This window comes from Crinia signifera, chromosome 7, assembly GCF_055691185.1.
Source record: "Crinia signifera chromosome 7, ASM5569118v1, whole genome shotgun sequence".
Classification (NCBI taxonomy): Eukaryota; Metazoa; Chordata; class Amphibia; order Anura; family Myobatrachidae; genus Crinia; species Crinia signifera.
Genome location: NC_139223.1, coordinates 165,214,409 through 165,238,092, shown reverse-complemented (window position 1 = coordinate 165,238,092; position 23,684 = coordinate 165,214,409). Strand labels below are relative to the sequence as shown.

At 42.6% G+C, this 23,684-nt stretch overlaps 1 protein-coding gene across 1 annotated transcript in view; it reads left to right on the top strand.

The window, feature by feature from the left end:
* The window catches only part of PTH2R (parathyroid hormone 2 receptor), a 188,715-nt gene extending 185,213 nt beyond the window's left edge, over window positions 1-3,502 (top strand). Inside the window, exons 12-13 of the mRNA XM_083154236.1 lie at window positions 1,192-1,233; window positions 2,740-3,502. Coding sequence (XP_083010362.1) covers window positions 1,192-1,233; window positions 2,740-3,135 — 438 coding nt within the window. The 3' untranslated portion in view covers window positions 3,136-3,502. The remainder of the gene's footprint in view (window positions 1-1,191; window positions 1,234-2,739) is intronic.
* The last annotated feature ends 20,182 nt before the right edge of the window (window positions 3,503-23,684 follow it).

Here is a 23,684-nt window from a genome sequence, read left to right as displayed (position 1 = left end):
GGTCTCTCCTACAAGGAGCAGGTTTGAGGGAAGACAGGGGGGCTGCTTGAAACTTTTTATGGGGGCAGGATAACAGGAATGGGGCAGGTCCGAAGGTCCAGGTAGTGGGAGCAATAGCCCTCACAGATCCCCAGCGACCAGAAGCCACCCATCGTCCTTAAGCCATTGCAGGGTCTGCAGCGGCTATTGCTACACCACTAGTGCTATGGTGGGTATTTAGGGTAGGCTGCAATGGGCATTAGTGCTAGGCAGCGGGGTACGGGGTTAGAGTTGCACGCTAGTAGGGTGGATTAAGGTCATGGTGTGGGGGGGTTAGGGTTAGCCTGTGTGGAGGGAGGATTAAGGTTTGGGATTTCCACCTTCGGCAGTGCCAGATTTCCCACTAGGCATTTGAGGCACGTGTCTAGGGGTGACACCTGCTGGGGGCGGCACAGCAGCTTCCTTCCCTGCATGATACATGGAGAAGTGTAGCTGGAAGAGGGCAATGCGTGGGATCTAAAGGCAGTGTGGGGTTCCAATTCTCACCAAAGGAAGGGGGAGGCTCATTATATTCTATACTATGGGGAGACACATTACACTCTGTAATATAAGGAAGGAGAGGCACATTATTTTTTGTACTAAACGGAGACACATTCTATTCTATGGGGGACCACAAAAAATGGGGCGGTGGCTAATGTTGCACCTAGGGGAAGCCAGACTCCTAAATCCGTCTATGTCCATCGTTATATGCTGGGATTCAGAATAGCGAATACTGACTCCAGTAGGTCATCCGTATGTATCACAGTCTGTAATATTCCCTAATATACACCAAATAGAAGAATGAAGTTTTCATCAAATAGGAATCGCCCCCTAGGTACCTTATAATGTACATTGAAGGTACATGTGACCATTATAAAGTTACAGCCTTACGTTTATGCACTGGCTCCCTCTGCTACTGTACATGTAATTAGCATCATTCCTACTATCGCATTTCCATGAAATATAAGAATATTCGGTTTTTCTAGCCCTCCAGATTTTCATTAGAGTCTTCCCAGCGTCCGATTGCTGCACACCTGCGATGGCTCCCAGTCCTTTTATATTTCACAGTCCTCTAGTTCTAAAGAACCTATTGTAGGTCCACAAAGGTCTAACCCTGTGTTTCCTATATTGTACCCCACTACAGTATTTGAGTCATTGTTTTATTCTCCGCAGGGTTTCTTTGTCTCCATAATCTATTGTTACTGCAATGGCGAGGTGAGTTTCGTGTAAAATGATGAACTTGTGTCACCTGTTGCATGCAGCTGTTATACTGTACACCAAGGGCCTGATTCTGGTTTCTCGCAAAAGCAAGTTCTCGCTCTAATGGACAAAACCATGTGCACTGCAGGTGGGGCAGATGTAACAGGTGCAGAGAGTTAATTTTGGGTGGGGTGTGTTCTTCAAACTGATATCTATATTACAGTGTAAAAATAAAGCAGCCAGTATTTACTATGCAGAGAAACAAACTAACACCCAAATCTAACTCTCTCTGCGCATATTGCATCTTCCCTCCTGCATTGCACATGGGCCCTTATTCTGATTGAGTCGGATGGCTCCGAATGCGGACGGACGGCCGATGGTTGGTGTTTGGGCATGTGCAAAGGTGTATCTGCGCATGTGCGAATGTCACGCACGTCCGAATACGGTGTGAATTCTGTGCAGAAAACGATCGGTTGGAATAATCCGAACAGGGGGTGGAGAGGGGCGTGAAGGGCTGTTTGGGCTTATTACCATATGCCCATGAAAATGCTGAGCGTACGTATGGTAATCCGGCCATGACGCACATGTGGGGGGGGGGGGGGCGGACAGCCGACACGGAGAAATGTCCGAGTGGTCTGGAGCACTCGGTGCTGCCTGACCACTTGGTCCAGCATTCGATAGTCAGCGACCATCGGAGGATGGGGGAGTTTCCCACAGATGGGGGAGGTGTTCACATGAAACATCCACTCGCGTTCCGTTCGCTCTGTGTCTTACCGCATTCGGATGGTGTGAGCGATCTATATGGTAGGCGGGGCTAAGAACATTCGGTTCCTGTCCGAAAATACGCATCCGTCCGATTCAACTAGAATAAGGGCCATGGTTTTGTCCATTAAAGAGAGAATATGCTTTTGCGAGTGAACCAGAATCAGGCTCTAAATGCACCGACATTACTGCGGGTGTACAGAGGATTATGAATGATAATGTTGCATGTTCTGCTTCATCCCTAAATGCTTTTTAAAAAAAGATATCACTATATATTATATGCATTTCATACTGTGCTATTTATCTGGCGGCAACATATCATTCACATGGGCTAAGTCAGAACCGGTAGCACAGTGTGCCAACCTTGCCTCCTTTAAATCTATCACTTACAGATGTGCCCTCATACACAATTGCTGTGATGCGTCTGACAGGCCAGCAGCATCAGCAGCGCTATCTGCCTCGGAAAACCCCCAAATCCTTCCCCAGCCACTGGTAGCTGGAGAGAGAAGGTGCAGTAGATGCAGACGGCCAGATTTCAAAACTCCCATTCAAACAAATGGGCAGCCGCTGAATGGCCAAGAGATCTCTCTCAGCCAATCAGCGACACCCATTCTTTTGAATGAGAGTTTTGAAATCTGCCCGCCCTCCACTACCACAGCCTGTTCCCCACCAGCAGCTTCCTGGGAGTTACATATGATAAATCTGATTAACTGCATACCCTGTTAGAAATTATCAATTTTATATTCTTCATGCCCTTAGGTTCAGACAGAGATTAAGAAAACCTGGACTAGATGGAATCTTGCCTTTGACTGGAAGAGCACAACACACTGTGGGAACTTCAGGTACGGGTCTGTCCTGACCAACATGACGCAAAGCACCAGCAGCCAATCTCAAATGGTAACCAGCTCTCGCATGGTATTGATATCCGGCAAAGTCAATCGAAGCGTCAGCAAACAAGTTGACGGGCACGTGAATTTGCCCGGTTATGTTAGAAGTAATTCAGATCAAGATTGTTTGCCGCAGTGGATCCAGGAAGAGGCCAACGAGGAAGAGGAAAAACAGGTGGATGATATATCTCTGAAAGAAACACTACGGCCTGTTCAAGTAAGCACAGCGGCCGAGGTCAACAGAAACGTTTTAGAAGAAACACTGTAATTACCCCATAAAGTATGGTCCTAAGGATTTTTAACCTAAAACGGGTAGACTATTTTTCATACTGACAGGGTTTGCCTTACGATCATTTCAGCATGTTTCAGTAACAAAGGCGCATTTGCAAAGAACGTTATTGAGCACAAGAAAGAATGTTGAAAAGTGTTTTTCATGACGTATCGGTGAGAAGGCAACAGGTGGGAGTAACTACTGCGGGTCCTACGGCATCTTGGAAAACACTATTCACTCTGTCAGCATTATAAAGGGAAAATTTGTGCTACTTATAAATAACTCTATAAAATTGGTTGGAATGTTTAAGTTCATTTTACATTGTTGTATTTTAAATGCTTTAAATAAAATGTTATTAATTCTTTATGGAAACTATTTTTGAAAAAACATATATCAAATGAATATGGTTATAGGGCCCTGAAAGAGGGGACATCCTGTCTGACTACAACTTTTTAGGCCAAAATTAAATATAAAGAAAAAGGGGTGTGAAACCGCGCTTTTACCTATTAATATGCAACAATTAGAGGTAAAAAATATACATTTATTAAAAATACACTTGTTAAAATATATCACATATAAAATGGATGGTACTATTGCTGATAATTGAAATAAAATATAGAGCCGTGATAGTCACCCAGTTTTCTCAAAGGTGAGAGTCTCAGTGTCCGTTTTTATATATGCTTCCTGATACAGGTTGAGTATCCATTATCCAAAATGCTCGGGACCAGGAGAATTTTGGATAACGAATTATTCCGTATTTCGGAATATTTTAATATTTCAATGATGTTTTTTGAAGTATCTTGCATTTATGCTGTATAAACACATAAAATACACACATATATATTTTATTACCACATAAAATACACAATATATTTTATTTGTTCAAAAAACAAGGTTTCAAAACATGAAACAAAATTTGTGTACTATCTCAGATACTGAATTTGAATGGCAAGCAATCATTTTCTTGTACATATATAGTGCCAGTTACATGTCATGTCCTCAGTAGTGCTGTTACATATGTCCCCAGTGAGTTTTTATAAAAAAAAAAAAAAAATTCTTCACTTTCTGGAATGTATGGTTTTCGGAATAATTCGGATAACGGATATTCGGATACGGGATACTCGATCTGTATGTCCCAATATAGCAGGCTGATGGTAGATTTTAGGAGTGATGTAATTCTCCAGCCTAGGGAGCCCCTGTTGTTGGCGGGCTCAACCTGGTTTGAATTCTCCCAGCCAAGGGAGCCCCTGTTGTTGTAGGGCTCAACCTGGTTTGTGGGAATGTTGTCCTGGTTAGTTGCGGCTGCTGGGATATTTGGTGAGGAAAGCTGGTCCGGTCACAAAGAAGTAGCTGAATCTGGGTGACAGTGGTGGGTGTCAGGGCTCCAATACACCTGGTGTATTGGTAAAAGCGCGGTTTCATACCCCTTTTTCTTTCCATTTATTGTGTTTGGGCTTGACACCCTTACTTACGAAACCGCAGCTCTAGCAAAGTCACCCATTTATAGGCGCCCTCACGGGACACTTTGTGCCCCACCCCCCTTCTTTTTCCAAAATTAAATATATACTATTAATAAAATGAATTCAATTCATATATTAAATAATAACTTTAATATCTCAGGACAAAAATTACAAGTAATACCTAAGTATTGAAATGTAACTTGGATAGGTAGGTATCAATTTAGAGTGGGGGTCACATTTGGCGGATATCGGCACAATTTACGTAGCGGAATAACAAGTTTGAGAATATCGTAAAATGTTGCACGGCCAAAAGGAAGATATTACAAGCAACCGGGTGCGATGGAAGACGGAGTGAGACGTTGTTCCATCGGTCATTAGATTAGCTAGTGTGTATGGCAAATCTCGGCTGGTACATAATGAGGGGAATTCAGCCCGACCATCAGGACAATCGGTCACCACTCTAATGTGTATCCACCCTAATATAACTAAAGTATGTAAAAGAATGCTTACAAACCATAGGAATGCTGTATCGGTGCCATAATTAGCATATCTATAATCGGTGCACCCATATAATTAGACTTACCCCTCCCATGATGGCTGAGGCTGATGACCTAAACCACCAGAACAATGGTGTGGTGGCATTTCCCTGGTGCATCATGCATGTGCCATAAATATGACCATGGAAATAAGGTGCAGACGCCATTTTCCTGGCTATATGACCAGTAGACTTAAAGCTAGCTGCCATATTTTGCAGTGGTGCTGCCATTGCCAGAGAGGAGGGGGCCCACAGGCGGCCTGCACACTGGTCCCCTCCCCTCTTAAGCCCACCCTTGGTTTCCATACACACCAAACTAACAACTGTCCTAAAGTCAGTATGGAGAACTACTACACTATAAACAAGGATATTCAGTGTGGAAAAACCCAACGTTGACTGAATATATATTACCGTATTTATCGGCGTATAACACGCACTTTTTTCCCCCTGAAAACAGGGGGAAAAGATGGGTGCGTGTTATACGCCGATATGCGTGCTATACGGCGGTAAATACACCCGACGGTACCTGTATTATATAATAGGTGCGCGCCAGTGGTGTCCAGGTGTGCACCACTGGCGCAGCACCTCTACCCCATACCTCCGATCAGCTCCAGCCCAGTCCCCCAGTCCCCCCCTGTCCCTGTGCTCCGGCGATCGGAGCTTCCCCGATCCCCCCGGCCCGCCTGTCACTTTACAGTGACGTCGGCGGCAGGCTCGGGTAATGTCGGCCAGGCTCGGGGGGACTCGGAAGCGCTCAGGCACCCGAGTCCTCCCGAGCCGCGAACATCCCCCAGCCTGCCGCCGACGTCACTGCTAAATGTGACAGGCGGCTAGGAAGGGGGAGAGAGGCAGCAGGTGCTGGTGCTGGCTGAAGACCACCGGGGGGCATATGGCAGTTGGCATCCACCTGTGTACTGGTGTTGGGTCTTGTTGAGTTATGTCATCCTGCGATAGTCCTAGGACAGTGCAACTCACTCTGCACAGTCATAAAGCTAAGACCAAGCCAAAAGGAATCTTCAGGCTAGACATACATTATGCTCTTACAGGTAGAGAAAGATAATTGAGCAAGCTCAGTACCATGGGAGCGGAGGCGAGGGGGGGGCGGGCTGCTTCTAACCTTTGAGTTACCCTGAGTTACCCTGAGTTACCCTTAATTTGCTTCAAAGTTTTTATTTAGAAATTTAACTTTTTTTCCTGAGATTTCCCTTTTAAAATGAAGGTGCGTGTTATACGCCTGTGCGTGTTATACGCCGATAAATACGGTATATGATAGGCATTGTGCTCCAAGTTGTGTTTTTTTTTATTTTCTTGAGAATATAAACATTCTAGATAATGTATCTCATATCTGGAATACATTTACATCAAGCCTTGGGTGCTCAGTACAATGAAAGCATAATCAGTTTAGTAGACCAGCTGCTCAAAGTAGAGAGAGGCCTATCTGTAGTACATTAAACACAAAGAAATAAGACAGAATTTACTGCAATGTTGTGACTCAGATACAGTAATACAGATGTGTATTTAGCTACATTGCATGTGGAACTGTGCATTTATAACAATTTATTCAAATAATAAAACACATTGGAATAGCAAATGCCCCTGCAGTGGCCTGGAGTCGCTGGTTGGCTTGCCGGCTCTGGGGGTCTGCATTGTGCAAGCCCCCATTGAAAATGTCCCTTCCAATCAGGGGCAAATTTTTGGCCACGTAAAATAGGCGCATGCCGAGGGCCCGGCAGGTCCCAAGGGGCACCATAAAGAGTTTATGGTTGTCCAAAATGTTCCCAGAGGAGCATTGCACGACTACCCCATGATGTGATTCACATGGACCTGCCATACTCCCATGGTCCCTTTAATGTTCTTTGATAGGATAAAAAAATATTGTGACACACAAAATGGTCTCATCCCCGGTATTCAGCTACTTCCAAAAGACCTAGCACCTGATTCAGATTTGTACACAATGCCGATGGTCACGCAGCTGAGCGACTATTTGTAGACTTTGCATGCACCAAGGTTTTCTATCGATGCCGGCTGCAATCAGCAGCAAAAATATAGTGCTATGAATTGTTGGAAAAGAGCCCTAATTGGTATCTTGCCTAGGGTCCAAGGAGGTCTAAATCCACCCTTTCTCCCAATATCTCTGCCGCCTCAAAGGAGACAGTTATTAGTGATGATAGAGGAGGCAGCGCCCATTTTGGGTGAGACCTGTGTGGCAACAAAGAGCAGGGTGGCACTGCAGGCAGAAGACAGGGGTTATCCCCTGGCAGCGAGTAGATAATGGGGGGGTTTAATGTCGACGGGGGAGGTTGAAACTTTATTGACAGCAGAGTACATACATTATGGCACAGTTACTCCATTGATAACACTTTGAGATGAGCAAAATTTGTGGATCTGCTGAATGGATTCATGAGCTGGTTCTACTCTCGAGTTCAGAACATCTTGGGGTTGGGTGGCATGTGAAGTCCCTCCCTTGTGATTTCCGGAGAGCATATGGTGAGCTGGACAAAAATTTACTGAAAAATACTGGAAATGAATATTATTGGAATAAAAACAAAATCATTTTAGCTCTTTCAATGATTTTATTGATTTTTTTTTTTAAAGGAGCCGAGGCCCAAAACCAAACCCGATTCACTTCAGAGCACAATGATGATTTAAAATAAAAACCAAAACAAAGAGGTCCCGCACAGCTCCGAAATGCAGGCTTTTACCTATTGTGTCACCAACACATGCTAGTACAGTGAGAGAAGAATATAAACTTATAGCAACAACGGGTCACACCAGAAAAGAAAGTAAAATGATTTTGAGCTGAAACAGCTCAGTTTCACCTTTTCAGCTGCTTTCATCTCAAAAGCTGCCCAGTGTGTATGGGCAGGCGATGAGCAGTGAGCGCTAATGTGCGCTCCTGCACCATTGCCGGCAGCTGCTAATCATCTGCTGGTATTACCAGCAGATGAGCGATGGGGTGGACGGCTTTCCATAGCATCCTGTTATGGAAAGCCGTCCACCCCTGGGAATATTGTTGGGCGGGGGGAAAAATCGCTCAGTGTGTATTAACCTTAAGTGTATAATGTTAATATGTTATATACTGTATGTACAGTATTCCCACCTACTCAGAAGTTGCTGAAGACTCCGCTTAGTTAATTGTAGTCCTCTGCTTCTCCCACATTCTGTCCCCTTCTTATTGAAGAGGGCAGAATGGGGAGACAACTGCTTGAAATGCAGGTTTGAGCAGAGGGGGCATATCAAAAAGACAGATGCATGTCACTTAGCCCCACCCCTTCACCATGGACCCACAAATTGTGGCATTTTTCTGCTACATGGGCAGGCTTAATGATGTCACAGTAATGCCCCACTCCCTTGAAGCATCTGCATTGTTCTCCTGTCCAGGCTTCTCCTGGAGAAGAACTTTCGCAAGTAGGTAAGTATGCATGTACATTAAATGGTTGTAGCGTGTGTTTTCATCTTTAGAAGGCGTTAGACTCAGATACCAGGACAGACAAACTTGTTCCACATTCTATGATAAATGCCCTCTGTCTCACTATTGTAGCATTTATACATAATTATCTTTTTATAGACAAAATAATCACATAGTGTGTATGGGGCTTTACTGTAGATTGGAACGCAAAGTGAATTTACACACAATATTGCTCATCTTGGCTCTTCTGAGTGATATTCTTGTAATGTCGTCCAGTGTGTATGCTCAATTTGGTTAATGATGCAAGCTCCCATGTGCATGAGGCTTAAGGGCAGGTGGCAGACTGAGAGATCAATCAGTGCTTAGGTAAAGGACAGGACGATGGGAGATAAAAAAACAGGTCAAAACAAAAAAAGAAAGAATCAATCAAATCAATTAATGCAGAACAGGTATCTCACAACTCAGCAGACCCTCAGACTACTCAGGATGGTCAGGCTGTTCTTTATGTAGAGACCAGGAAATCATCAGTTGGAGTCACAGACACTAGCCTTGGCACTCCGACAAAATGGAGACAAAAAGCCTCCATTTTGGGTACTGATTTTCAGTTCTGTGCACCAGAAATCTGAACCTGCGCAAATTTTGTGGATCAGAAATGAACCAAAATCTTCGTCTAGAACCCCTGAGGAGATACGATTTGAAACCAAGTCCTGTTTCAAATCTTCCCACAGTTCAGAATTTGGATTTTAAATCAGAACTCCACGCTTTGGATTTTATGTTTTAGTTTGATTTTTATCAATGGTTATCGATTTTTACATCAATTTGAAACCAAAATCCAAATCAAACAAAACACTTGACGGTGGTTTTGCCAAACCAACATACAATAATGAATTAGAACCAAAACCAAATACAAGGGTCAACGTTTGTCTCTAGTTTTGGGAAATGCTTCCATTGCCGCACCCTACCAACCCCAGAATGGGTCCTGAGCTTGCACAATACTGAATACATTAGAGATGTATGTAAACAATTGGGTTTTTATTGTATGCATGTCTGGTAAAAAGTACAGAAATAATAATAGTAATAATAATCTGCAAATCCATCTAAATTAAATGAAAACATTGCCCCAGTGTGTAGCCAAGGACTTAAGGTGCCCATACACTAGTAAGATTTATCTTCAGATCTGGCTGGTTGGAACAAAAACATGGTTATGGATGAGTGACAGTTTGGCAGTTTTCCAGCATTTCCAAGCAAATGGTCAACTGTCATTTGCTCTCATCCATAACCATGTTTTTGTTCCAACCAGACACATCTGCAGATAAATCTGCGTGTGTATGGCCACCTTTACTCATGGCTGCAATTAAACTGGCTTATCAACTGGCTGGGTCCACCTGCATTATTTCTTGATACTCCCTTCAAACCGCCAGGTGCCACCCTCAAATGCCAGCCGCCTGTCAATCACTCTGCGTACGGTGAGTGATGAAAAGATGACACTGGCTTCCACTGCAGTGAGTCTTTGCGCATGCATGCTACAATACACATGCTCGCATAGCAGTTCGATAATCGCTCGGGCTGTCTCAAAAAGCGTGATGTCTTAGACATTTATATCATTCTTTCAGAACTACCAGGAATCAGTGTTCACCCCTAGCATGCGTGCTTATGTATTTACGATGCATTTTGTTAAATAATTTATTAAATGATTACAAATATATTTAAAGAAATAGATGTATTGGGGCATTTATGCTTAATATTATGAGCCCATAGGTCATGGAATTCCAATGTCATTTTGAATGATTGGAATTTAATTTTTCTATAATTTAATAGACCGTTTTATCTCACTGATTCTTGAATACTTATCCTTTTTATCATCATTTGGAGGCAGAAAAATGGTTTTTACTTTAAAATGATTCGCACATTCTGCTCACAAAATGTAGTTTTGTGCAAATGCGCCTATCTGTATGCGTTCACATAAATGGGGTCATTCCATAAGACATGGGGCAAAATTGGAGTGAAATTATTGCACGAGTTCAGATGTACAGTATATGACAATGAGGCAGGTGAAAGGCATTTAAACAATCGCTTTAGTCTTCAACCCACTATTCTATGAATTTACTACTGGCATCTTAGATAGTTTCATTGTTTTATTTCTTAGAGGCACCAAGATTAGCTTAATTTTTCTTTTTTAATACATGGTAAATTGTGCACAAAAATATTAGACCCCTGTCAAGATTTTGCAGATGAAATTCATTGGGTGCTTGGCCCTTACAGTCTTGGCAACAAAATGTATTAAGTGCACAAATATAAAAACAAGTTCTCAGCAACGAAACGCGTTGGTTGGCCTCCCGTACTCTCTGCCTGTGATCGTTTGTCCCCTCTGATACCATATACCAGTGACTTTATTCACTATGAACTTGCAGTGACTTGTTATTCCAGTCATTCAGATAAGCGGGTAAGTCATATACTACTGCAAGAATATTTGCTTTTCTTAAGAACTATATATTTTTAAAAAAAGGCAAACAAAGTTGGTTTAGTTGGTTACTTTACCTTCTATTGGCTGGCTTGGATTCCTTGGAGAAGTGAAATAGTCCATTGGCTGTGATAATAATGTTCAACATAATCTAGATATATTATAAAACAAGCTTTACATTAAAATTGTCGTTAAGTCGGCAAAACATTGGCACATTTGAAATCACAGATGTAATTTCATTAATGCAATACAGTTTCACTATCTGGATTTAAAGGTTAATGCATTTCTGGTAAATATACTGTACTGTAGGCACACTTGCACAAACAATAGACGCTTGAGTGTGGAACTTGAATTCAGGCAAGACACAGGGTTTGTGGAGGGCAAATGTTGTCAATGCAATGTGATACCTATTTATTAAATTGATGAAATATTAATGGATTTAAATATTCATAGGTAGTATTAATTGTTCATTGCCAAGAAGCCTTAAATAATAAACATTAGATTTATTAAAGGCTTAATTGTGTATGAAACGGCTATTGTTATATTCAATGCTGCTAACGTTGCTGCCTAATTCAGTGACTGCAAAGAATATGTTGATAAATGTATTAAATCCATATTTTATTGTGATGCTTTAGTACAAAATTGGAGATTCCTCAGTTGCAAGCTCAATTATATAGCGCATACATCAGTATAAAAAGAAAATGACTGCATTTGCCTATATCATTTGCTAGTGGCAAACATGACATTAGCTAAATAATCTGTTGGTCACCACAGTAGGTTTTTCGTTTAAGTTGTTCATTGTACCCTGACAAATATATGCACGCTACCCAGATCTGCAAATTGTTTTTCATTTTCTTTGAAGTGGCGTTTTCTGTATTATAGAGTGTAATCAATCAAAGCCTATCGCTATAGAAAATATAATGAGCAAGTACATCAGATGCATGTAGTAGACAAATTAAGCCATGTTTGTAATCATTCATTGAAGCATTTGTAACCTTTTGGGTAAGCCTTCTCTTGTTGCATGGCTTCCTTTATTTCAGGGGTCCTCAAACTATTTGCTCTGGGATCCCATCAGACAATAAAAATAATTACGTGACCCCAGCAAGTTACTGCGGAAGGTCATTACATCACAAGTGTAGGCAGCAGTTGTGTAGTCAGCACAAATGATGGGAGGAGTCTAACATAACAGACAATTCAACAGATATTTCAGACACTTTGAATCACTGACTGAGATTAGAAAAGTCATCAGCCTGATGGTCAGCAGCATGTAGTCGTGGCCCCATGCTGAGAAGGTCGGGACCCACTTTGGGGTCAGGACCCACAGTTTGAGAACCGCTGCTTTATTAGGTATATTGTACATTGATAACAATTATAAATTTTGAAACATGCTCTCAAAAAGCATCTATTGGCACTTGTGTTGTTTCACGGCGCCAGCATGGCGCCGTGCGTCTGAGTCCCCGTGCGGGGCTCGCTTCGCTCACCCACGCTGCGGGCTCGGTGGCTCGCTACGCTCGCCATGCTATCTAAAATCAACTACATGCCAACATGTATAGTGGGGGTATGAACTATCCATGTTGGCATGGAGTTAAGTTAGTTTATTTTAGATAGTTTGTGGCGAGTGTAGAACCCGGAAGTAGCACAGCGCCAAACTACACAAGTACCCATCTATTTAATGTTGGCCAAAGGGGGGTCATCCTGAAAATAGGCATTGGTGAGAGACTTTTCAGACAGTATGTTATCCCAATTTTTTTATTCCAGAATGTTTGGAGGAATTGTTAAACATTTTGCATGTATGTTTATTTTATGATGTCAATCTATTCTTTATTTCCTCTACAATCAAAGCCTAACGGAGTATGCTTTAGTTTGTTGTATCATTTTTTATTATTTAATTGCAAATTAGTTCTGAACTAATTTACTAACTACCTTTTATATGGACTTTTTATGGACTTTTGGAAAAGATCATATTTATATATGACCTTTGTTAAATTGTCTACAACTGTGAAAAAAATATACAACAATGTTATTTATATGAAAGTGAAATTTGAAATCTATGGCGTGACCTTTCTTCAATAAATGATCAATAACTTTTCATGTGCGTCTTTTTTCTTTCTAATGCCATAGTCAGGGGCAAACGCAGGATTTTCAGAAGGGGGTTTCCAGAGGGGCGGGGCAAAGCACGGAGATGGACACTTAGGTGACCCAGTATATGCCGGGTCAGTTAAAGTATTATGGATAGACCAAATGTATATAAATAATAAATAATAATAATAATAATAATAACAAAATATATATATATATATATATATAGCAGGATTCTCGTAAAGAGACGCAAGCACTCTCCACTTTATCAAAGAAATGATACTTTTGATAAAAATAAAGTCGTTTTTAATTTTCAGCAAAGATTATCAGGTAAATCCCGATTTCACCATAGCCCCGACGTTTCGGTCCTTAAGAACATGGACCTTTATCAAGGAGCGTTTGGTGGTGAATAAAGGTAATGACAGGGAGCTTCAGGAGCAACAGGTGTACACCAGCATAGGTGCAGTGGGTGAGACACGTGTCTCACCCACTGCACCTATGCTGGTGTACACCTGTTGCTCCTGAAGCTCCCTGTCATTACCTTTAAAAATTAAAAACGACTTTATTTTTATCAAAAGTATCATTTCTTTGATAAAGTGGAGAGTGCTTGCGTCTCTTTACGAGAATCCTGCTACATATTGGAGGACTGATTCCTGTCTGGACTCCTTCGCATGCACCCCATTGTTGAACTATCACCCCCAGTGTGAGTGCGGTCTTTCCTTGGAGTATATATATATATATATATATATATATATTGTACAAGGCAAAGAGGACACTCACCAGTCTTCTTCTTAAGCAGATATATTTATTTCATCATCCCAACAGTAAAGTGCAAATAGTGCAAGACAGTGGGCCAAGGGCCGACGTTTCGGTCTGACTCCAGACCTTTTTCAAGGCCCCCACTCTCTCCTCATAAAGTGCATAACCTCCATACCTCTCATTGACCCTTAAATGCCCCCAGCATGTGCAGTGATCCCGCCCTCAAAATCAACTAGCAACAAAACCTGGGTGTAACATTCCACAGCCATATCTCCATAGTATAATGTTTAAGAGCACTGAGTAGTACACAACATAGTTTGTGAGTTACCTAATCCCTAAAGAGCCAGTAATCCAATATGTGGAGCTTATAAATAAAAGCATCCAGCGCCACAGGCACAATATAGCCTAGGCACCAACAAAATGGCCAATTAACCCCACATATGCCAAAAGCACTGTGGAGGCAGTAGTGTAATCAGGGCTTCACACTGACATATCAGGGGGCATACAAGAGTCACAGGCACCCCAATATGAACAAAATATCTAAAAAACAAGACATATATAACAAAAAACAATTACATACATGTACACAAAAAAAGAAAATATAAAATTAGGAAACTGTAATAAAGGTTGCTCAGAACATCCTACCATATTAATATCTCACAAAAAGACTGACATGGGACAATTTTCGTTTAGGCCCCTAGGGGCCACAGTGTCCAATTTCTGGATCCACATCACCTCTTTCCTGAGGAGCACAGACCCCCTATCACCCCCTCTCATTAGTGGGGGAACCCAGTCAATCATCATATAACTCAAAGATGATATTTGATGTTTGAGCTTTAAAAAGTGCGCTGCAACAGGCTTATCCGTACTTTGGCTGGCATAAGCAAGGCGAATCGATGACCGATGTTGGTTCATCCTTTCCCTGAACGTGCGAATAGTCTTGCCTACGTAGAATAGGCCACACGGGCATCGCAAGAAGTGCACCACGTGATCCATCATACACGTCAAATGGTGCTTAATGTGTTGTTTCCTTCCTGAATGCGGATGATGGAAGAATGACCCGCTAATCAGCCCACGACATGTGGTACAGCTTGTACACTTGAAACAACCCGTTTTGACAGTCAGCCATCTCTTGTTGGTGGACGGACTTGGGGTGACATCTGGCCTTAACAGGATGTCCTTTAAGTTCTGACCGCGACGAGCTGCGATCAAGGGAGGAGCTTGGGTGACTTTATGGAACACTGGGTCCGCCTCCAGAATACGCCAGTTATTCCTAATAGTCTTCTCCATCCTTTTAAAACGGGTGTCACATTTTACCACCACTGTCATGCGTTCATTATTGCACTTAGCACTTAGTGTTGGGGAAGCAAAGATCTGTCTTGCCCTTTTAAGACTGGTTTGTATGTCCTTCTCGCAATAGCCTCTAGCCCGAAAACGTGCACAGCAGTCCACAATTTGTATCTCTGCAGCAATTGACTCAGAGTTATTTCTGAGCACTCGTAGTAGCTGGGAAATTGGTAACTTGGATTTTAGTTTGTTCGGATGGTGGCTCGATGCCCACAGCAAGGTGTTCCGGTCCGTTGGCTTCCGGAACAAGGTGTAATCAAGATGTGTCCCCCTATTCAGTATGGTTACATCCAGAAAATTCATGCTCATACGGTCAGCCGTAGCCGTGAACCGAATAGGGCACTCCAGCTCATTTAACTGCCTGACCATCTCAAAAAAATAATTTTCTGTCCCTCTCCATACGATGAAGAGGTCATCGATAAAACGCCTATAATGTAGGATGTTTGCACTGTACCTACTCAGGATATGTTCCGACTCATAGGCTGCCATATACAGATTGGCGAACCCGGGTGCCAAATTAGAACCCATGGCGGTACCCGAAATTTGCATAAAGTACCCGCCATGGTACATAAAGTGGTTTTGTGTTAGTACCAGCTCAATAAGTTGGCATAAAAATTCCACCGGAGGTCCATGATATGGACCCTTGATCAAAGCCTCTCTGACAGCTTGTATCCCCCCTTCATGGGGAATAACCATATACAAGGAAGATACATCTAGTGACGCAAGGATACAATCATCAGGTAGGTCCACCAAATCGCGGAGGCCCTCCAGGAAGTGACCTGTGTCCTTGATGTAACTGACCCCAGCCTGCACACATGGCTGTAGGTAGTGATCGACGAACTGGGCCAAAGGCTGTAACAACGAGCCATATGCAGCAATTATGGGCCTTCCTGGAGGAGCCTCAAGCGATTTGTGAACCTTGGGGAGGGTGTAAAATATGGGGCATTTAGAATATTCCACCTGCAGCAGTTTCAATACAATCCAACCCATTCTCAAAGCATTAGTTAAAACCTGGTCAATCTGTATCTTGATGGAATTCATGGGATTGGAAGTGATGGGCCTGTATGTATTTAAGTCCCCCAACTGTCTCCTTACTTCTCTATCATAGTCTGAGAAGTTCTGCAGGACGACAGCCCCCCCTTTATCCGCATTTCGGATAACCAATGCCTTATTGTTTTTAAGGCTCGCTAGAGCTTCCCGCTCTCCCTTAGTAAGGTTATCAAATGGGCGTTTACACCCGTCAAACTGGTCACTCTTAACATCCCCATCTACCACTCTCAAAAAGGTTTTCAAACAAGCATTAGACGAAGGTGGATCAAATTTACTCGGTTTTGCCACTATTACAGGAGCATTCAAAGGCCGATCTTTGGAGCAAGAGATTCTTGGATATTCTTGGATATATATATATATATATATATATATATATATATATATATATATACACATGTATGTATATGTATGTATATACATATATATATATATATATATATATGAATCTGTGGGGGCGGCACTCCTCTGTCGCACTAGACGGTATCTCAGGATGCTGGAAACTGGTGCCCTCCGTGAGTCAGGGGTACTGACAATATTCAGGTCTGTGGGGGGGACGGCGGCACTCAGAAATAAAATACACCAGGCTAGTGTGCAGCCAACGTTTCGAGGCACTGCAGCCTCTTTATCAAGGTGAAAAAACAAGTTGAAATACAGCAATAACAGTTACATAAAAGCCTGTGAAGCCTCCTTCCGTCCTCCCTCGCCCGCGACCCCGGCGGCGTCTACTGATGACATCACGCAGGAGGCGCGGCAGTGCAGAACGGACCAGGCCACCTATCACGTGAGGTAAAAAAGACATGTGACAAAATACACGGAAGAGTTCACTAGGTGAACAAAAACATCATATGCAATAGTAAGATATCCCAGTGCAGATATTGAGGTGATCATTAAAACAACCTAAGTGCCACATGAAAACGAGTAAATGAAAAAGCATGTTAAAAACAGTCACCTCACTGGTTGACATATAGTGTGTCAGTGTTGACACTACCTAACAGCTGGCTCCATAGAAACGATCTCTAAATGGTATGAGCTGAAACATAACATGATATAATAAAGACATGTTGATATGAGGTCGACCTGTTCATGTGTTGACACGCTGGTGGATGGAATGCACAGTAGTGGGGTTGGCAGGTTGAGGTGCAAGCATACAGGGGCATCAACAATGCATAGGGCATAGCAATGTATTGGGGCACCTACCGATCCTCCAGCTATAGGGTGGGGGAAGCTTTGATGTCCCGCGGGTGGTAGTGGGTATTATATCAACCGCTCAGCATGTAGGGCCTGGATCAGTCATTCCCACTAATTACCCCTTTACTGCACAGATGGTGGAAGAAGGGGGCATTGAGCTGAATGAAGGGGTCCTGATACATAACTTCCAGGGTGGTAGAGGATGTTTAATATGCAGAGGTGGGGTGTATAGTGGAGTGGGCTTATTATTCATAATTTTCTGGTGGGAGGACAGCTTGCTTGACTGCAGATATCTCCAGTTCCCGGAAATAGATTTCTTAGATTTTAATGGAATTAAAAACTAGAGAATCCCACCTACCAAATGGTATTGGGGACTAGGGGACCAGAGTTCAGGAGGCAGAGCAATCTACCAAAGAGTATATAAAACTACATACCAGGTGTGTGGAGCTGGAGCAGTAACCAGCTGCTGGAAGGCTGATATCTCTGGTTCTGGGAAAAGTAGAGACAAGCTATTAGTGTCCATCAAAGGGGGAGAGTCCCAGCTTTTGGAATATACCCTCAGAAAAACTCTAAGTCAGACAAAACCTGAAATATCGGACTGGGAATAGCAATTAACAGGTTTGGATGGGGACCACTGCTTTGAAGTCAGATATCTCCGGTTCCCAGGGGCCGATTTTTTAAATTCTTGTACCCATGGAAAGAGGGGACCCTCAGCTTTCAGGCTAGGGCTGTTAGACTCATGGAGGGGTTTCTGGGTACTCATAAACCCCCCTGCGTTCGCTACTGCCATAGTTACAGATTTGTACCTTAATCTCTCTTTTTATGTGTTGTTTTTTTATTTAGACACTCAATTGTTCTGTGTCAAGCCGGGAAATCATCAAGGAAAATATTGACATGTCACTTTGAAGTACATTAGCAGTCTTGGCTAATCATTATATATATACAGTAGATCACTGGTTAATTTTTAATTTATTATAATATAATATAATTTTAGACATAAAACATAGTGAAAATAGAAGCCAATACTGTGTATTTTTTTCAAGTGTTTGTACATTATATTTTTCATTAAACACGAGTGAGCTAACACTATTTATTTAGTTGACAAATATATAAATTTATGTATTTGTTGTTATGGGGAATAAGGCTATTCAGAATAAATTCAGTATCCTATCTATGCACAAGGCTACTGACTAACTGCCTGTAGGCAAGTTTTAGGTCTCTGACATGACTTTAAAATACTTCCACAATGTACACAGCATAAGAAATGTTATGGATTATTACTTGCAATTATTTTCTTTTTATTTAGCACTTGATAAAATGTGATGTAAAGACAATATATGCAAAAATGTGAGTAAAGACACACTACTGCAGTTCTCCAGAGTTTTTTGATGACTTGAAACAGTCCCAGATGTAAACCCCGTGGAGGCCCTCTTGCAAATTAGCTCCTAATATCTCCTAATAAGTTTTTAATTTTACCACCAGCAGTCTATGATCTGGAAACTGAAATGTGAATCTTATGTCTATGTTTTAATTTGTTAATAGGTACATTACATAGATACAGTATTTTTAGGCACTAGTGGGGTGGGGGCTTAAGTGGAGGGGAGTAGAAAGGCTGCGGGAATGGGGGGATAGACACTTAGATGGGTTAGGAGGTGGGGTACAGGATATAGGGTCAGGATGTGGGAGAGAGCTTAGAGTTAGGCTGTGGGGAGGTTTAGGGGGCAAGGGGAATGTAAACATTTTTAATAAACTTTGGGTTTCCTCTTCTATCTTTGGGCAACCCACCATACACCAAGTTGTCTCCATCATTTGCAATCTAAGTCTTTAACCCCTACAGTACTTCACCTATAAGTCCCAATGGCATCCCTCTTCCTAGTGTTCAGCATTTAGAGAATTTCCAATTATGTATTTCAAGTCTGAATTTCTTATATTCCCAAGCAAGCCTACCAGAGTGCTCGACATTTAAATGTTTCTTTGTTTATGCTGAGGGCTTATTGAAGATCATGTACTCTCTTATAGCATGCCTCGGGTTACATCTAACATCTGATCCTCAAAATAATAAAACTCAGCTTTGCCCATAGCGGTGTCTGGCAGGTTTCTATGCAGGTACTGATCATTCATAAACATATTCCAGTTACTGTTGATTGCCTTAAGCAGAAGTTTACCGTTCTTAAATCTGATCGTAATGAAGCATGACAATGTCTGGAATGTATGTGGTCCTATGAAATAATTGTTAGACTAACTGAGTTTGATTTATACAGCTGTAAACTCACAGAGATCATCTGCTCTTAAGATTAGAATTTTATATTTGGTCTAAGTACTTATTTTTATTAATATAGAGCTACAGGAAGAGTTTATCAAGAAAATATTTCTCTAATTACTTGTGTCCCATTCATAATATAGTGACCATAATATTGGGGCATTTGTAATACCCCGTCGGAAATAGCGGCGGGTGCCGATTCAATGCTGTCTTTACTGACAGCATTGAAGAGGCATCGCGGCAGAAGGAGCCCGACTTTAAAAACTGTCGGCCCCGTTCTGGTGATAACGGCCATGAATTATTGCAATCCCGGCCGCAGATCGACAATCCACAGCCGTTTACGCAGACCCGCCCCCTTTTAACCTATCTGCAGATGGGACATTGAATCCCGCCTGTTGATTTGCTGTCAGGCACACCGCAAATGGGACAGGATCACGGCTATCGGTAGGGATCGACAGTCGTGTTACGGGATTGCATATCCCTCATTGCCTTCACATTTTGGAGCAGCAGGTACACTCTATTATATAACTGTATACTGCAAAGTGAGAGAAAAGAAACGGCATAACACTGGGACAAACTTGTATTTTACAAAAAATAAAAAATTCAAGAACATGCTGTAGGTCAACCTACGGTGTACTGTTCACTCTTGAAAAGTTGGGTTTTAACACATAAGAGCCTTGAGTCCTGGTGGAGAAAGACCGCTATATAAATAAAATGAGTATTATTTATATTATTATAAAATATAACCCCATCAAATATTAGATATATTCAATACATCATCATTGTGCTCTGGAAAAGGTTACAGTCGGTGAACTCTCCCTGTGCACCTTCTGGGTGACCTGGAACCTGCTGGGTGGTCTGGAAACAGTTATATGCAGCCACTGCCTAAGCAGGGATATTTCTTAATTCACCTCGGAAGGGGGTGAAGAGGGGTACAATGTTCCACCCAGCAAATCCTTGCATGGTTGAAATTTTGAAACTTCAGCTTAATAATAATAATAATAATAATAATAGACTAATGGCCAAATGTACTAAGTGGTAAAGTGAAGAGTGATACACAACAAGCCAGCTCCTACCTGTCAATTTACAACTCAGCCTGTAACATGACAGTTAGGACCCTCTAGGTATGACAGTGAAGAATCCTGTAAGAAGATTTCCTGCTAAACCCCAAAAAGTTTGACCTATTTTGCAGCTTGGTACCAGACCATCCTCTTATCTTAGTATTCAGCACTTTGGCCCTTATTCTAGTTGAATTGGACGGATCCGTTTTTCGGACAGGAACCGAGTGCTTGTAGCCCCGCCTACCGTACGGATCGCTCACACCGTCCGAATGGTTCCGTACGATCATTTTCTGTACAGAACTCACGCCGTGTTGTTACGTGTGAGGCGTTCGCACATGCGCAGGTACGCCTCCGCACATGCGCAAACACCAACCACCGGCCGTCCGTCCACATTCGGAGCCATCCAACTCAATCAGAATAAGGGCCTTTATCTGGGATATGGTCTTTAGGTTGACCCTATTTATGTTGACATGTATTGGGTCAACCACTGAAGGTCGACGTGGCATAGCTCAACACAAGCAAAAGGTTGACATGCTATGGTTGACTAGATTGGAAGGTCAACACAAGCATTAGGCCAACAATGGGAAGGTCAACAGTCAAAAATTCGATGTGAGTTTTTTTTCTTATGAGCCGACATGTGCCGACAGGCGGTATTTCATGCCTTAAAATCTACTACGGTGTGGCGGGAGAATAAAATAGTGCGCTCTGCACCATGCCCAAAGCACAGCGAGCGCAGCGGTACACTTTTGACGGTGTCCATGTCGACTATGTCAACATTCAGGACAAGAAAAGTGAAAAACTCCTATTGATATTGGTTATAAATAATTTTGAATTGGTCATGTACCACCAATCCAGGGCACCCCTGCAAGTCCCCAGGGTGCCACGGCACACAGTTCAGAAACCACTGGGCTTTCCCATAATTTCCTGTGTTTCTGCAATGTTCTGCAAGGCTCCGGAAATGTGTATTTTCTTCCAAATGTGCAAAGTGTTTGTATGAGAAATGACGGTTTATAAATGTGTCTGCATTACTGCTTTGTTCTCTTTCTGTACTGCAGAGATGATATTTTATTCTAGGTGTTGAATTTTCAAATCTATTTACTGTATTTATTTGTTGTTTCAAAGGAATTGGCGTGAACTGAGCTTTGCATCCTCTCAATGTGTATTTGTGGTGCAGTAAATTATATAATTTATCGCCACAAGTCAAAAAATATATAAGCCATTGCAAATTAATTAAATACACCTCACGGACCCAGAAGTGCGCTACTGTATGAAATGAGATTTTGGCAGCTGTTAGATTCGCTTTGTCTAGGGTACTCTGACTGTGATCCGCATGAACTTTATCGGGGCTGAGAATGTGATATAAACACTAAACTAATCTCCGAATTTCAAATTAGTTGCAAGAAATCTGTAAAACTTCATGGGGCTGAAGCAGTGGTCGAAGTGGAAATTATGAAGTGGGGGTATGGAAAAGCTAAGAATGTTGTTCACTCCAGAAAAAGGGTGCGTGGCCACGTAAAAGGCGGCATGGTCATACAAAGCTAGAGCAGTGGCTTCATCACAATAGGGGTGTAGCCATGAATGCCACATACCATAATACCCGATGCACATGATGCCACACGCTGTAATGCCCATAACACATGATGCAACACACCGTAATTCCCACTACACATTATACCACACAACGGTATGCCCACTACACATGAGGCAACACACCGTAATGCCCATTACATATTGTACCACACACTGTAGTGCCCATTACACATGACGCAACAAACTGTAATTCCCATTACACATTATACCATACAACGGAATGCCATTACACATGTTGCAAAACACTGTAATGCCCATTACATATTATACCACACACTGTAATGCCCATTATACATGACGCAACACACCATAATTCCCACTACACATGAGACAACACACCGTAACTCCCATTACATATTATACCACACACTGTAGTGCCCATTACACATGAAGCAACACACCGTAATTCCCATTACACATTATACCACACAACGGAATGCCCATTACACATGACGCAACACACCGTAATGCCCATTACATATTATACCACACACTGTAATGCCCATTCCACATGACACAACAAACCATAATTCCCATTACACATTATACCACACAACGGAATGCCCATTACACATGACGCAACACACCGTAATGCCCATTATACATTATGGCACACACCATGATGCCCATTACATAATATGCCATGTAAGTGCCACTAGGAGTTTATTTCACAATTCCAGGGACTTCATGCTTGATGTCAGGGGCTTCATGCCCGATGCCAAGAGAGTTCCATTCTTGTTACTATGAGGTATTGCATGCTTGTTGCCAAGGGGGTTTATTCTCACAGTGACAGCCACCATAATGAAAGCGCCGCGGCCGCCTGTCCACCTGGCAGATTGTACCTGCTGGCACCCGGCAGTCTTCATAGCAGGTTGTGGCTATTTGAAATCTAGCGCAGGAATAATGTCAGCCAATCAGTGGTCTCGCAACCCGGCGCAAGATTTCAAATATCCGCAACCCGCTGAAGACCGCAGGGCACGGGCAGTTCACCGCTCTGCACTCTCTGCTGGCTGTCACCTCGCTGCCATTCTCCCGGTGGGTGGGCGGGCGGCCACGACGGAGCTTAAATAAATAAATAAATGACAGTGGGGGCACAATGCACCCTGACCCGCGGCCCAGCCTGTCATCTCCCCACCTTTCCCTATCGCCGGGTGACAGCAGCTACACAGTCTCCAGTGTGCTGCAGTGAATGGCCGCGGAATCTCCATCTCTGCTGCAGAGAGGGGAGGAAAAAAAAGTTCAGAGCTCGAAGTGCCGGTATGTCATACCGTTGTATACCGATCCACTGCTAGCACTGCACAGCATACATACACACACAACACACATCATACATACACACACACACAC